Source organism: Lepisma saccharinum, chromosome 23 (genome assembly GCF_977018435.1).
Source record: "Lepisma saccharinum chromosome 23, izLepSacc3.1, whole genome shotgun sequence".
Taxonomy (NCBI): Eukaryota; Metazoa; Arthropoda; class Insecta; order Zygentoma; family Lepismatidae; genus Lepisma; species Lepisma saccharinum.
The window spans coordinates 27705820-27722522 of NC_139251.1; the positions used below are offsets into that span (position 1 = coordinate 27705820).

General features: G+C 37.4%; 1 protein-coding gene across 4 annotated transcripts in view; it reads right to left on the minus strand.

The window, feature by feature from the left end:
- The window catches only part of LOC146005271 (uncharacterized), a 544895-nt gene that overhangs the window by 69024 nt on the left and 459168 nt on the right, over nt 1-16703 (minus strand). For all 4 annotated transcript variants that reach the window (XM_083144386.1, XM_083144385.1, XM_083144388.1 and 1 more), the window contains 8 exons: nt 16018-16142; nt 15363-15464; nt 13839-13971; nt 8347-8684; nt 5048-5229; nt 3688-3862; nt 2388-2701; nt 550-710 (listed from right to left, as the gene is read on the minus strand). In XM_083144386.1, the coding sequence (XP_083000512.1) occupies nt 550-710; nt 2388-2701; nt 3688-3862; nt 5048-5229; nt 8347-8684; nt 13839-13971; nt 15363-15464; nt 16018-16142 (1530 nt within the window). The remainder of the gene's footprint in view (nt 1-549; nt 711-2387; nt 2702-3687; nt 3863-5047; nt 5230-8346; nt 8685-13838; nt 13972-15362; nt 15465-16017; nt 16143-16703) is intronic.

Sequence of the window (16703 nt, forward strand, 5' to 3'; positions counted from 1 at the left end):
TAGCAAACTACACACAAGTGAATATAAATCTTCTTCAATATTACACATTCACTCATATGAAACAATACTGACATTCACAACAGATATATGCCACGTTCCAATGAGATAGATCTTTGAGTTTTTGTTTTAAACTACTTTATGCACAGATAGGCTAATAAGGACTGGACCTTCAGTTTATAGCAGGATTCAAACCACTATTGCTTCCACTGGGTATCGAACCTGTGACCCTTACAAGGTGAAATGAGATGTATATGTTCTCAGTTAACATTTAGTTAAAGTTAGCTCTATTCCAGTGTTCTGCAGTGTGCTTATCGAAGAGAAACTTGATGAAACCTTGTTTTGGAAAGCTACCAAATGCTCTATGTGCTTGAGTTGAGTAGATGCTTACATCTGGTGGCAAATGGTGTGGTTCCAGTCACTACATTGGTACATATTCAAGTGGCACAATAACCAAATGGAGGCACTGTAGAAAAGAAAATATATAACTAAAAAAAATAATGTTGTGCATATCTCTCACAGTACACATTACTGAGGAATCCAACCTCTTACCTGAATCTGTTTAAGTAGAGATTGTTCTTTGGTTTTGAGCCTTTCCCTGTGACAGCGCTTCTGTTCTCGCCTTAATCTCTCTGCTTCCAGTTTTCGGCGACGGAGCTGCTCTTGCAGAGCAGAGATTCTCCCCTCCATGTCACTCTGCTCTGATGCAGTCTCTGCAAGGCAAGACATACAATTATTAAGACAGAAAATACTACTGAAGTTCAGTGGATTCTAGATTTTGCTCAGCAATACTGCTTTCTTAAATATTTTCCCATTTGAAGAATCACAGAGATATTCTCAATAAAAAAAGAATTAATCCATTTAGGATAACATTTAGAGCAGGGACATTAAACTCATGGACTGCATGCACTCTTCATCAGCCCTTATTATGAGTCACTTTCTGTTATGTATATTATATACTAGAAGCAGGACAGAATAATGGTATTCTATGGGTTTCAGCTGACAAAGCATATCAGTGTATTGATAAAATTATCAATCTAATATCTATAGGGTGGCTGAAAAGTAACACCCTACTGAAAAACATTTATAACTTTTGCAGATGGCACTGCACTTGCATGACACAAAATGTATTATGATCCTTGAAGTGGTAGAATTTAATTACTAATCTGTGTTTTCCCCTCACTGTGATGAGAGTGGCCCATTATGACCTGATGTCTGACACTGCGTGAGCATGCCCAGCTGACATTACAATACAAAGTGTGGCAGTCCATGGTACAGGTGCAGATAACAAGTGGGATGTTCACAGGCCTCGTGCTTCAGAGGATGCCAAGACCAGAAACTTCCATTCCAAGCTGATGACTCAACTTTGAACAAACATATTCTGCACCATCTGCAAATTTTCCTCCAATTTGGTTGTTGAGCGACAACAGCTGCTACGAGTATCTACCACAGATCCCACATTCATCTGTTTGCAAATTTCAGTTTCTAATGGTCTTGGCATCCACTGCAGCACGATGCTCATGACCACCCACCATCATCTCTGCACCTGTATCATGGACTGCCACACTTCATATCAGGATGCCAGCTGAGCACGTTTATGCAGTCAGACATTGGGTCATTATGGGCTGCTCTTGTCAACACGAAGAGAAAGCACAAATTAGCAATTGAATTATACCACTTCAAGGATCATAATATATTTTGTTTCATGCAAATGCAGTGCCATTTGTCAATAGGGAGTTACTTTCTAACCACCCTGTATAAATAGCCTGTAATTTAGTGCAACTTTCCACCATTGTTTTATCATTTTTGTGGACATAAACATAGCATTCATATAACCTAATTTTATTAAGTAAATGTCTAAATATACAGTTCCTTTTCAATGGTGCTGTGTGTCAGTCCATCATTATTTCACACAGGTATTGAAAACTAAACTTGCAATAATGTGTTGTTATATATAAATAACATGCCCACATTACATCCATTTTGAATGAGCTTTCTTATAGATAATAACAGTGGCAGCTCTTGCATGTTGCAGTTCCTTTTTCTTGGGGGGAGGGGGGGGGGGGGCTAGAAAAATTTGCAAATGCTCTGTAAATTTGAAGTGCAAATTTTCACATTCATATCTGTACATGCTACCTTATTCATAACTATATTTACTTGGTGTTATGTATTTAGCACTTGGAAGAAAGTTTTCTACAATTTGAATTCTGTGGCACCATGGATTTTGATTAAGAACACTAAATAATTACTAAATAATGATTGAATTTATGAAAATTTATTAAGTACAGCATTATTAAAGCATGTTTGCTTGTTTTCAAAAGCTAGTACACGAATTGACAAACAATGCACGCAATTAAGAATAATGACTGATGCAAAGAATACCCAGTTACCTGTTTGGGAGAGAACTATAGATTCATCAGAGCCGCTTGAATGGCGTCGTTTCTGCTTTCCTTGCACTCTTGGTGAGAGAGGGACCTTGATTGTAACTCCAAGGGCTTTCCGTGCACTGTCAGCTGTGCTTCCAGAAACCTCAAGCTTTTTATGATTTGATGAAACATTCTCAGCACTTTCTCTATTCCCTGATGATCCTCTACTTTCAGGCTGTGAATCCTTTGGTGTTAAGATTGATTCCGTGGATTCGCAACTGTCACCATATTGGTCTATAATCCTGGAGCCAGAAGTTGACATGTCAATAGTAGATTGGCTGCAAATATAAAAAAAATTAGAAGAATGGAAATAACCAGCACTAGGGTTCAAAACTATCTTGTATGTAGACAGAGGTTAATTTATGCACACACGTAGGTTCTACTTGGAATAAAGATCACCGTGAGGATACACAGTAACAAAGATTTAATAGATGACTCGCATACTATCTCAAAATGTTTTTACGTACATTTGCATATATACTATAAACACCTTTATAAACAATTGAGTGTTGATAATCAATTATGAAACAACTTTACAAACAACTGAACGTTGATCATCAATTATGATAACACAATTCAAACATTTTCCACCCTTAACAAAAATTAGATGTCATATTTGAGGCACCACAGATGATAAATTAGTTTGCAAAATGCTTGCTTGTTTATTTATAAGTCCACTTGTACACAAAGGCTAAATGGTTCAGGCTCTACAGTTTAAAGTGAGATCAGAACAACTATGTGCCAGGTATCGAACCTGGAACTCCTTGATCACAAGGCAATGACATTACCACTATGCCAGTGGGGAGGCTGTAGGCAAAATGCAATTCATATCAATGAGTCCAATATCAAAATTAGTGCATATGCAAAAAACTATATTTTCACAGTCTGAGAGCATTAAAATATATAAATTAATTGCAAAATTGACTTTCTCCAATAAAGCACTGGCACAGAATTCCAAAAACCTAGGTTTGTTCGATTCCTGGCTGAGCAATAATTTTTACATAGTTTTTCAGTACCCAGATAGGTTAATCAGGATTGGACTTACAGTTTAAAGTAAGATCTGAACCACTATGTACCTCCGCTATCAAACCTGGAATCCTTTAATTGCAAGGCAACAGCATTAGCAGTACTTGTTCGGAGAGGCCAGTAATTTATTAAATATAAGCTATTTCATTTAGTTAGTTTAGTTGTTTTCACAAATTGTCAGAAATTACAATCGGAAAAGTCTTACTTCAAAACAAATGAATTTAAATTAAATTCTTACCTGGGTTTCATGCCATCTTCGAGCATGTCTTCAGGAATACTTTCAGATGACTGTAATGGTTGGTCTGATGATGCAACAACATTGCTGTCTTTAGATTTGGTTTCCACTTTACACGACTGACTTTCTTTCAATGAATTTCCATCCTCTGAGAATCTAAGTGGTGAAGTGCTTCTATCTGTAATTTAAAAATATTTTCAGGGTAGTGAATTCTCATTCCAAAAAATATCAGAAGATGATGATATTTTTTCTTACATGAATAAATAAAGACTGTGTGGGCAGTTCATCATATTGCCAGATGAATACTATGTTGTTGTTTGTCCATCTGCACTAACTCTTCGCGCGAACCGATTGAAGTTTAACATGATTTGTGCAAATATTGTATTAATGTTGATACTTCACACCACTTGACATCCAGATACATTACTTCGGAACCTGATGCATTAACATGTACAGAACATGATAGTGTCATCAACTCATTTCCATCGAAAAGTGAAGATTTGACAGAACAGCATTCAGCCGGCGATATGATTTTCAAACCTTAAAATGCATACTATATCACATCTGCTTATATTGTAAAGTTGAATTACAGTACAACAGTCAAGACATCTAAAGATTATTATTTTCTTTGATTACCATGTACAGATTTTTGACCAAGGGTGAAATATAAAATACAAAAGGAACAATATAAACAGTGTGCACAAATAAAAAAAACAACAAAAAAACAACATTACAACATACAGTCAATAATGAGAATTTAAACAGGACATGTTAGCTTGAAAACCCATTCGGCAAGATTAGGAATAACAATCTTACCCTTAACTAAGGAGCACTATATTAAACGATTTCTCATTTATTCTTTGACTTTCCTCTATCAGAGGCTCGGTGTAAAATAATATACAGAGGTTTGTTATGACAAAGTTCAATTTCCATTATCTATACCTTTACTACTTTCCTGTCTTATACACAGTACAATTTGGCTATTAGCATTTGGCTTTGTCAGAGAAGGTAGATTAAAATATGACAGCAAAAATGGAAGCTGATGTAATTAACTATCATTAATTTATAATGTTCATTAAACTGTTCAACTCTTAATACAATATTATAAATCAGTGTACTTGGATATGGAAACAAATATATAGCGAAACACGAAACATGTCCTAATGTTTCTCTGGGAGAAATATATAGGAGTATTTGGAGAAGCTCAACAATGGACACTGACAGAGAAAACTATACCCCAGTGCTTCTTTTTAACCATGATAAACGTTCATGGCAAATATCACAATTTTCTTTCCCATCAATAAAAAAATCATACTGGTCTGTCTCTAATTATGGACAGAGTAAAATGCCAATGACCACTTACCTTTAAGAAGGTATGGGATAGGTTTCTCCATTAGCAACATGTATTCTGCTCGTGCAGCATTTGCCTCACTTTCTATCTGCTTTATCTTCTGCTCCTCTTGCTCCAGTTTCTTCCATCGTTCCAGCTGCTGTTCCACAGACTGTCTTTGCAGAATCAGGTTCTTTTCTCGTTCACTTAGGTATCTGAAAGTTACAATGGCATCGTGTAATATTGAGTGGAAAAATTATTCAAGAGATGAGCGACAGGTCTTTTTTTCCAGTGAAAAACAACTTGAAAAGAGTGTTTGCTAGGGTAACATAAATAATTAACAACACAAATGGTTTGAGCCTGTTTTACGAAAAATCATGCAAGGTTAAATATTCCATGAAGCTATCCTGATGGACTGAAGATTAGGAAGATATTAGCTCTTGAAAGCTTGAACTACATCCAGAACTGACCTGGGTCTATCTCGAGATAATCTCTTCACCATGCAAAGTTAATCACAGAGTTACTAAAAATACTGATGCATGATTGTGCATTCTCCTCAAGGCTTGGCTGGACCTCTGGCAGATGCCAAAGTAGCTTGCGAAAAAGCGTTATAATATTCCAAAATCTGAAAAATTACATCAGTTCAGAATTCCTTCTAGAGCATTCATGTGAATCTTTGTGTGGTTTGCTTTCGCTGTTGTCTAGATATTATCAATTGTTTAATAGACTTACGCAGCCATGAAACTATTGATTGCATACATTGCATGTTGCACTTCTGCTTTAAAAAAAATAAGGCTACACATATCAGGTAAACAAACCCATACTATCTTAAATGGAATTATTTTCCTGTAGTTTACGGTTATTACAAGCTTAAGAAAACAGTTTTTCTTTGTGACGTTTCAGGAGAACACATGCTCCTTTCATCAGACATTTATTTTCATTTTGACTAAAGATACAGTTATAACACTGGTTAGTAAGTAAGAAAGGTTCTATAATATAGCAAAAGAAAATTGTTTTCACACTAACAGAATAAACCAAATCAAAAAACAAGTTGCAAGAAAACTAAAGGAAAAGAGAAATACAGACAAAGATGTTGAAAAGAAATTTGTGTGCATTCCATTCCACAAGGGATTCTCACATAAAATTGCAAAATTTTTTAGAAGTTTTAATTTCAAAATTGTTTTTAAATCACCAAGAAGTTTGGAATGTACATTTAATGAATTCAAAATGAGAAACTCTCTATCAAAATGAGAAACTCGCTACCAGATGTGGAAACCACAGGAATATATAATATAAGTTGTTCATGTTCAAAAGATTATGTGGGACAAACAGCAAGGAAAATGGCAATAAGATGGCACGAACACGATTTGGACATTATAAATCTAAACCCAAGAACAGGTTTGTCAACTCATATCATCGAAGAGAAGCATTTGATTAAAAAGAGAAGGGTTTTAAAAAGATTAACGGGAAAAACAGAGTTGAATGTCTGGGAAGCTTCGTTCATTGCAGAAGAACACTGGAATAAATTAAATAATGAAAATGGTAACATAGATCCAGTATGGAGTTTTCTTTTTCACAAATGGAGTAAGCCACCATCTTTAAAATTTAATGTAACAGAAAACATCAAGAGACTTTGTGAAAACAATGATGAATTTGAATTACCTGATGATATTTTGGATTCATAATTTTTAAAACAATCTGAAATAAAAATAAAACAGACTGCTTTTTTCACAGTTAAGTTGCTATATTACAACAATGTAACATTGACAACATCCATTATATAACAGATTCTTTTTGTTTAAAAAATTACTAACCATTGTTATAACTATATCTTTAGTCAAAATGAAAATAAATGTCTGATGAAAGGAGCGTGTGTTCTCCTGAAACGTCACAAAGAAAAACTGTTTTCTTAAGCTTGTAATAACCATAAACTACAGGAAAATAATTCTATAATGCAAGCAATGCGTACATACAAGAAAAACTATCTTAAATGGGTTTACTTTTCAACTACTTTTGTCTAATAGCGTGAATAAGAATGAGTGATTATATGATTAGGGTGATTAGACGTCCTCTTTTATCTGGACATGTCTGTCCAGGTGGATTTTTTAAGAATCGGTAAATGTCGTCCTTTTTTGAAAAAATGCTTCCACCCATAATGATCAACCAGGTGTTATTTTACATGTAAATCACTTGAGGCACGATAAGGATTCTAGCAATGCTCATTGAGCACCTGGGAGCTCAACCACTATCATTTTGTCCAAATGAGCCTTCAACATGTCCCAGACTGCAGTTCCTTTTCGAGTCATGCATATGCGACACAGAAACGCGTAATGAGAAATTTGATTATTAAGTAATATTTACATTTATGGAATATCAAAGTGCCAGCCTCTGTGGCAGAGTGGTTAGAACACAGCGCTATGATGCAAAAGGTCCCTGGTTCGAATCCCAGAATTGGAAAACATAACGGATCCAGAAGTTACAGTTGGTAGGGGCAAATTTCAGTTGGGTATCTCACCCCACAGAAAATCAATTCCAACCTACAGTTGCACTAGTCTATACAAGGAAGAAGAAGTACTATAAACAGGAACAATATTGTTTTGCGAAAATAGGGGTCCAGGGCTGGAATAGATTATTGTTATATGTCCAGGCCAGAATTCAAACCTCGGACATTTGTGTCGTATCATGCTGTGCTAACCACTCCACCACAGAGGTCAGCTGGCATCTTTTTAAAACAAATTAATTTTGGATATGCAGTGGAGACAGTATTTAAGTTCCCGGAGTTCAACTTGACCCTCTGAAAAACAAAATCTAAGTTCTACACAATATATGTATGTGATTTTATTGTGGTGAAGTTGGGTGTGTACACCCACTCCCCCCTCCCCACGCACACACTTAAACATATTGTCATTTTTCACACCTGTAAAGAAAATTTGGACAGAATTCCCAGTTGGTAGACACTTATGTATGTACATAAAAGGTACAGCTTGACCAAGATAAGTATGGCCGAATGTAGTTGAATTTTCAACCTTAAGCAAGCAGATAGAGCATGGGCAATGAGATCAGCTGCTTGCATTGTTTCCATATTCCTGCATTTCTAAATTGTGCAGCACTGTCAAACAGCACAAGAGAAGGGAAGGTGAGAGGAGAAAATAAATGACTGTACACTTTAGTTTGAGAGTTCACCGGGGGCATTCTTATCCTGGTTAAGCTGTATATATCATCCCTAGGAACTTTATTCAGAATTTTAACATGAAACTTCAAACAGCTTAAATACAGACTTATACATAATGTTAAAAGAAAATTTTAACCAGAAAGATTCTCAATGTTCTTACTCTTTATTCTTCTCAAGTTGTTCCAACCAGCGTAGCACCTCTTCTTCCAAACACTGCAAGGGTTCAGTCTCCTTCCTGTTGCTTGCACCACTTTCTGCACCAGATTCACTCCTGTAGGATTTCTTGGCCAGCGAGAGCCCACTTTTAGCAGTTGAATCTGACACACTTGCCATCACCATATCACCAAAGGCTATGGAACTGCCAGCGGACAAAGAATCGTCAGTTGGAGTATTGTGTTCTGCTTTTCTAGTTCCACTCTTCTCTTTGTTGTATCCTATTCTCTCTTTCAGTGCTTTCAAGTTTAAAGTTTCTGTTGCTTTATGTGGGCCACCGTGCTTCTGAAAGCATGAATGTTATTTTTAGGAAAGCGAGAACAATACAAAGCATAAATGGTTAACAAAAATTAAAATGCTCATTTACAACCTTTGTCAATAAAGTTCCAGGCCTATTTTTTTTATTCTTTACCTGTGATATTCAAACACAACAAATGGGTGTTACTCAGTCACCTGGTATGTGTTCTCAATAGACATGGCTTTAGAAGCGTTTCCATGTGAACTCACTAAGTGCCAGGGCTGTGCATGCTTAGCAACCCACTGTTCGGCTTGTTGGTGCATTTAGTTGGAAGTTACACGAGTGACGTGATAGGACGTGGATTCCGAGCAGAGAGTTAACATTAAGTTCTGCATTAAGCTAGGAAAAAACCTTGTGAAACATGGAATATGATACAGCAAGCATATGGTGATGAGGCATTATCAATAAGCCATGTCTTTGAATGGCACAAAAGGTTTCGGGAGGGCAGATGATCCAAAGACAATGTTGATCGCATTTTTTGTAGCTAAAGATTTGGTGCACCATGAATATCTGCCTGAAGGACAAACATTAAACCAAAACTTTTTTATTAACGTCCTTAAATGTTTGCGTCAAGCAATTCGGCAGAGGTATCCTGATTTGTGGACATCTGGGGGGGGGGGGGGGGCAGTGGTTCTTATTGCACGACAATGCAAGGCTCCATACTGCTTTATCAGTCCAGGAATATCTGGCTGGCCAAGCATCGTATCTCTGCTCTACCACATCCCCCATATTCAACCAACCTGTCGCCTTGCGATTTTTTTCACCATGTAAAAATGCCGCTGAAAGGGAATCATCACAAAGATATCGCAGCAATCCAAACAGTTGTGACAGATGTGCTGAGAAGTATCCCAGATGAAGCTTTCCCTGCTTGCTTCCATGACCTCCAGAAAAGGTGGCAGCTGTGCATAGATAGCCGAGGGGACTATTTTGACAAGACCTAAGACCAAGTAAGTTGAATAAATTATTTTTTACTAGCTCAGCCCCGGAACTTTTCTGAAAAAGTTCATGGTCTTTACTGCATGTTAGTATCACTAATATTAGGGGTCGGACGGATTAATTGGTACTCTATTGGTATTGGCCAATATAGGCATTTTGGTGTATCAGTTTATCAGTAAAATTACCGATAATTTTTCCAATCTGATATATCAATAAATATTTTACAATTTTGTGCAATATTATGCCATTTAGTTATAATTTTTAAGGACATAAACACATAATATCCATTGTGAACTTTTTCTTAAAGTAATTGTCTTAATGTGCAGCCTCTTTTACATTGCAGTCATCTGGTAACATACACTTATTAAGGAGGCCAATAAACCAACAAGAATTTTATATTCCATCGGTAAATTTTATACCGGCATTTTATCAGTATAGGCTAAATTTCATATCGGCCCATACCTGACTAATATTAAATATTGTCTGTTTTATTGATCTATTAATGTATTTTTTAAATTAAGTGTGAGAACAATGTTATGTTTTACATGAGCTCGAAAATGCTGAATGGGAATACAGTCTTAAATATACAAACATCCTGCATACATATTTGGTTTACTTCATATTCATTTGTGCAGCAAGATTAATTAAGACTAATGAATTTAATGGATTCCTGTGCAACTGAACCCTGAATTACACAATTGGGTATGAAGTAGGGATGGCCAAAAAAATCCAGAATCTGGAAAATTTAAAATCCAGAATGGGAAAATTTACTATCTGGATTTCGGAGGCAATCCGGATTTCGATCCATATTTTCAATAATTGTCGCATGATTGATTGATTGATTGATTTAGTTTATTTTACTTCGCGTTTTGTGCCTCTTGGCTAAATTGTGAAGATGAGGATGAGTGATGAAATGATGAAATTGATGAATGGACATCCACAAACAACCAAGCCCGACCGGGATTTGAACCCGGGACCCTTGGCATCGCAGCGTGATGTGCTAACCACTCGGCCACAGGGTCGGGCTAATTGTCACATGAATTAAACAATATACTCTAATCTGCCACCCAAATGTTAACCTTTCTTCAATGCAGTACACCCTGGACTGCATTTAGCAGAGTAACTAGACTCCGGCGTTGGGACTCCCAGTCATTACAATCCTACGTGTAGCTTATTTTGTGATCTGCCCATGTGTGTATGTCATTATCCCTTCGCCTACTTTATCTTATCACAATTCATCCTAATATTCTCGCAAGTAGCCAAAAGTGGAAGAAGAGCAAAGTTAAATAAAACAAATAAATCAAATCAATTAATGTAATCTGTCGTTCACCTAATAAAGTATGGACTATATTAAATTCCTTCTTAATTTAAAAGGATAAGATAAAATATCCCCTGTATAAATCGAAGTACACAGTGAACAATTGAAGGGCATCAGGGAAGGGACACCAAAATGAGAGAAATAGGGAGGTTATATCAAGATCGACACAGGAAAGATAGGAATGATAGCCAAGAGACTTCACAACAGGTGACGGCATGGAGTTCTTTCGCTACTTTTTTCTAGACTGGAGAATTTTAATCAGATGATTTGGTGAACAGACAACCTGTGGGATGTGTGTGTGTTAAAACAGAGAGTGTGACAGAGTAGTGGGGATACAAGCAGAGGAAAATGGTGGAAAGGATAAATAAGATGTATAAGGGTCTCCCTTATCGCATAACGCGAGGACAACCTTGCATTCTTACGTGAGACAAAGAATACCTGGTGGAGGCACAAGTGGTTTGGATCCCACTTTGAGCTGTAGGTCCAGTACTGACTAGCCTTTCTGTGCATAAAGTGGACTTAAAAGGCAACAAATTAATCAATCAATCAAGTCAGATGAAGAATGCCTACACTGTTAAGTTAGGTCAGTTATGTTTGACTGTCTTAGCATAAGTACACTCTAAATGTATTATTTATGCTAAGAGAACTAAACCTAACAAGCCTAATCCAACAACTTAGTCATTTAGCCTAACAATGAAAGTACTTCCCAGTGATGTCAGAACACAAGGTTGTCCTTGCATTGTGCGATAAGGGAGACCCGACGCACAACAGCAAAGAGAAAAGTCGTGGGGAAAGACAAAGGAGCTCGGGAGAGGGCAAGAGAATACGTATTTGTGAAACTCGTAAACTTTACATCTGCCATTGCTAATTTATCAGCATCTGAATCCTGTTCACCCGGTCAAAATAGAAGCCGACTGCACTTAAAGTGGAAAAGGTTTAACTTGGAACGCTTGCCGCCAAACAGACCTACCCCGGTTGTCACGTGGGTGTTTTCATCCATGGGCAGAAGCCTTGGAGACAGCACGTGCTTTGTTCTCGGCCTACCAGGGGTCGCACTTTCCTCGGCGCATTGAACCGGTCAGTGATGCCACTGGCGGATTTGTAATGGTAGCTGGCGACGTGAAAAAGTGACTTTTCTGGCACAGCACGTGCTTTGTTTCCTCCCTACCAGGGGCGCCCTGTCCTTGCCGCAGGGAATTTGAGTCCGTGTTTGTGATCCATGTTTCGACCGACTCGGAGGACATCGTGGAAGAAGGGAGGGTTAACGTTGAGTCCGATATTTCAGACGAGGAGGAGGAAGGGATTTGCCCTCTCAGTCCTTGAAGGTAAGTTTGAATGTTAATACAGCTTCTACCTTAGTTTGCTTATAGTCTATGAATAGTTGCCGTGTTCATGAGCCAGTTATTTTAGCCGTTAACTCGTTGCAATTATGTGCGTGATCTCCCAATACACCCGGATTTTCTAAGGAGTTTTAGCACCTTTTCCAATCAAGTTGTTGGCAACACTGGAACTGGTCCACAGGCGACTAACTGGCGGGAAGTGTTCCAACTTAAACCTTTTGTAGTATAGTACGAGGTGCCGACAGCTTCTTATCGTGGAGAAACCTGATTACCACGCATACCTTGCATTCGGCGGGAGACTGTATGCACGCAGCCATGTTTCCTGTACTACAGTTCTCTCACCACCGACTCCATACAACTGCGCTTGTGCCAGGTTATGGCTACGTGTTCCTCCTCCACTCCTACGCAAGCGCGTCCCGCTCTGACCACTTGTGCCATCTTGGGGTACTTTTGGAACTTACTTTCTGGATGCACCTCGTAATACAGTACATACTGAATGTTTCTTGCATGTATGACATGACTGCAAGAAAAGTTTGGTCGAAAGCAGAAGGAAATATGACTTTTGTGTATACTATTCCATTGTTTGAGCTCCGAAGCATGTAATCTCAAGAAGCAGATAAAAATGATTATATTGTTTTGGCATCAGAAGGTGCTTGCGCATTGAACTGAAGCGCGAACTTGCCAATCTATCAAAATCCCGCTCTTGTGCAACTGCTATTGCCATCAAGCAATATGGGCATGCTTTGCCTCCAAAATCCGGATTCTAAAAAATCCGAATTTGGTCATCCCTAGTATGAAGCAACAGCAAGGTAAGTAATTGACTACTAGAAGGCTCTGAGAAGTGCCATAACATAAATCACTTTGTTAGAAGATCAGATCATTTTATATTACACTTATATGCAATGTAAAAGCTGACAAATGTATCCCATTGCCAATCACGGACAGGCATTTAAAAATCAATCGTAATGCAACAGCTAATTATTCATATTCATCGATGTACTCAAATCATGGCTGTATTTAATGGGGGGAGGGGGTAGGGTTCAACCACCCATCTTAAGGGGAAAAAAAACCAACTTCTGGCATGTTGGATTTATGTAGGTTAGGAAACTGAATATAACTCCTATTTTCAAATTCTTATTCAAAGATTTATGAAAAGACAATGCTGGGAGAATTCTTCCTTGAGACAAGCAGGACAGTTTTTTTAAACATTTTAATTTCCTGACACTTGTGCAAAACAGGTTTTATTCTTGGAATCCCTTGGCACCCCTCCACTTTTACTTTTAGCCATCTTCTTTCCAGTGTTGTTCCCGGTTCAGACTTAAAATTGCCTTAAGTTTGCACCAGAAACCCTTTCCAACCTGTACATTCCTCGTATTGTTGGATAAGTTGTTTCAATTCTCCCACCTTGACAAGAATCTGAAGCTTGGACCTCTGGCAGTCCACAAAACACTGCTTGCATAGTGGTGGTTGTACAATGCTGTTAAGTATTATTACAGTGTATGGCCATGACTCAAGGAGTTCCTAATTGAAAAGGTCAATAAGCTTACCCTTGGTCTCTCATTGTTTGCTTTAAGTTTATGCCGGATTTCTTTAGTTGACATTCTCATTTTGACAATTTGATGTTGCTGAAGTAACATAAAGCGTCTCTCTTCGGCTGCCATATCTTGTGCTTTCCTCAACCTGCAGGGCAAGAGAAGTATTACAAAGACATGCAGTATTTATTTCCTTCTATATATTTATATTCACCCGTATGCACTTTGATAGAGTACGGTACATTTCAGGTGGAAAAAAATGCTGAATGTCTTTGACAAGAATCAACAAACATTTGTGTCATGGTACGACATATGTCCTAGCAATGCTGGTAACTATATAGAGAAGTAACTTACGATGCAAGAATTCTGACTATAAAAAAAAAAAAAAAAGTAATAGAAATAAGTGTGCATCTTTTTAAATATGTTTACATATTGTATATACAGTTCGTGATAAAGATGAATCCATGTGGGTTACATCCACTAGAAAATGCATGCATACTTGCTACATACATACAAACAGAAATGGTCTTGCATGGACTTCAACTGCAAACTCGCGTCTCTTGCACATGCAAGGCAAATCTCGAAACATACAACCAACTCTAGCAAAAACTTGCAGTTAATTTACATGCTGCCTGGGATGTTAACTAGTTGTTCCAAAAAATGAGTCGGTAAAAATTTTGAAAATTGCAAACTGTTTGGACCATGAAATGCCATGGTATTGAGCGATCACAAACAAAAGAACCTCCGGCCAAAAGGTGCATGTTCCCCTCCATCCATAAGGAAACCTGCTCCACTCTACCCCTCCCCTCCACAATACACAGGGCACGAAGTTCTGCACAGGTTCCTTGGCCTGTTGTTCCACTATACCTGGTTTAACCACCACCAACAACCATCCCTGATTTCAATTGAGCGGTTTAGGGGTAAAACTTAATAAACCACACATCGTATGAAGCTGCAGCATAATATTGAATGATGGCACAGTGGTAACATTGTCGTCTTGTAATGAAGGGATCCCGAATTTGATACCCGATGGAGGCACAGTGGTTCGAATCCCACTTTAAACTGTAAGTCCAGTTACAATTAGCCTTACTGTGCATAACGTGGACTTAAAACACTAACTCAATCAAAACTATTGCCACTAGTGACATACTAGCCAGTGATAGGTAGAAGTATGTGGGAACATCTGGATAACACATAAGCCACAATCACAATGTGATGGACAAACTTGCTTGCATTTCTATGGCTCCATACTTTTGTGGGTTATCAAGTTTTACACATGAGCTGCTCAATTATTCTTTATGAAACAAATTATTTCTAATTTATTAAAAGCCATTGTTCTGTTTATCTATGTCTCTCATTTGTGATTGATGCATACGAGTATATACAATTACCCACACATGCAGGCAGCAATTCATTCTTGCATCCTAGCAAAAGATGATAAACATGAATGAAAAGCTAAAGAATGGAAGTTGTTGGGGAGATCTAGAAAAATAATATGTTCTCTAAATTTTAAACAAAACTAAGCTTGATATTCCATACCTTTGAATATCTTCTTTTTCTTGCTGAAGCTTTAACAAAATACCCCTTTGCTTCTTTTTCAGAGGTGGAATTAAATCTTCACGGCCCTTCTCTTTTAACTGCCTGGAAAAAAAAATTCACAAAAATTCAACATATTTTAAACTGATATGCACAGATTTGGCAATGAAATTCATCTTGATAAAGAAAATACAGTCAAATCCTGATTTTGTGTTCCTGAATTTTACAATTATCCCACATTATACATTCAATCTTCGTGGTCTCAATGGAACAAAATAGTAAAAAAAAAATCCCAGATTTTGCGTTTTCTCACATTTTAAGATTTTTCATCTTGCTCCCCTGAAAAACATAATATAGAGTTCCCACTGCATTTCTATAAATAATTTTCAATTTAGTGCAAAATTTTGTCATTTTATTACTAATTTTATGAGTAAAAAGTATGGGCGCCCTATTTCTGATTTTCTCTCCCAGACCAGAATTGAATTTATTTACAATTCCTGGACCTTGAACAACCCTGCTCACTAACACTCATCTGATAGGAAACAGTTGAAATATTATAAAATAAGTATGTGATAGAAATCAATAAAATAAAGCAAATAATAAAAAAAAGAATATTATTCAACATAAATACACTCTGATAATGCTTAATTTTACTTACTTTCTCTGAACATCCAACCACGTTAGTTCTGCTCTTGCCTTCTCGATTAGCGTATCTTCACGCAACTTGAGAAGAGCTTTCTGGTGATGCGACCTCTGCTCTTCCTCTTTAATTAGATGCTGAATCTAAAGATAAATCATAGACCAAAATAACTAAGATAATAGGAAAAAAAAGGATGGACGTAAATCTTGGAAGAAAAATAAAAAAATCTTCCACATAAAAAATATTATATAGATCCTTTGATAAAGCCAGGAAAATATAGTTTGGAATGTAACTGTAAATACAAATATGTGGCACAAACTAAACATGCTGTGAAAGAAAGCATTTTGGAACATTCTAGATACTATACTCTGTCCCAGCTAACTCTGGAGCAGGTAAACGAAAACAAGTCTCTGCGCAAGTAGTGATGCGAGACGGCTCCACCAATGAACCCGTTAGAGGGAATGGGATTGCGTGGAGTAGGGGAAAGTGACTGAAGTTACCAGCCTTCCCAGCAGCGTGTACTGCTTCGCTCTGGCCACTTGATTTCCTTCGCTTCTCTGATGTTATGCACGGCCTTGCTCCACAGTTATCTGGGACAGGGTATATATTAAGAAAACAAATGTTCAGTTTTTGCAGGGCAGATAGTAGAAACCAACTACTTCACCTGAAAAAGTCAAATTTATTGCAAGTGCAAATAATGAATT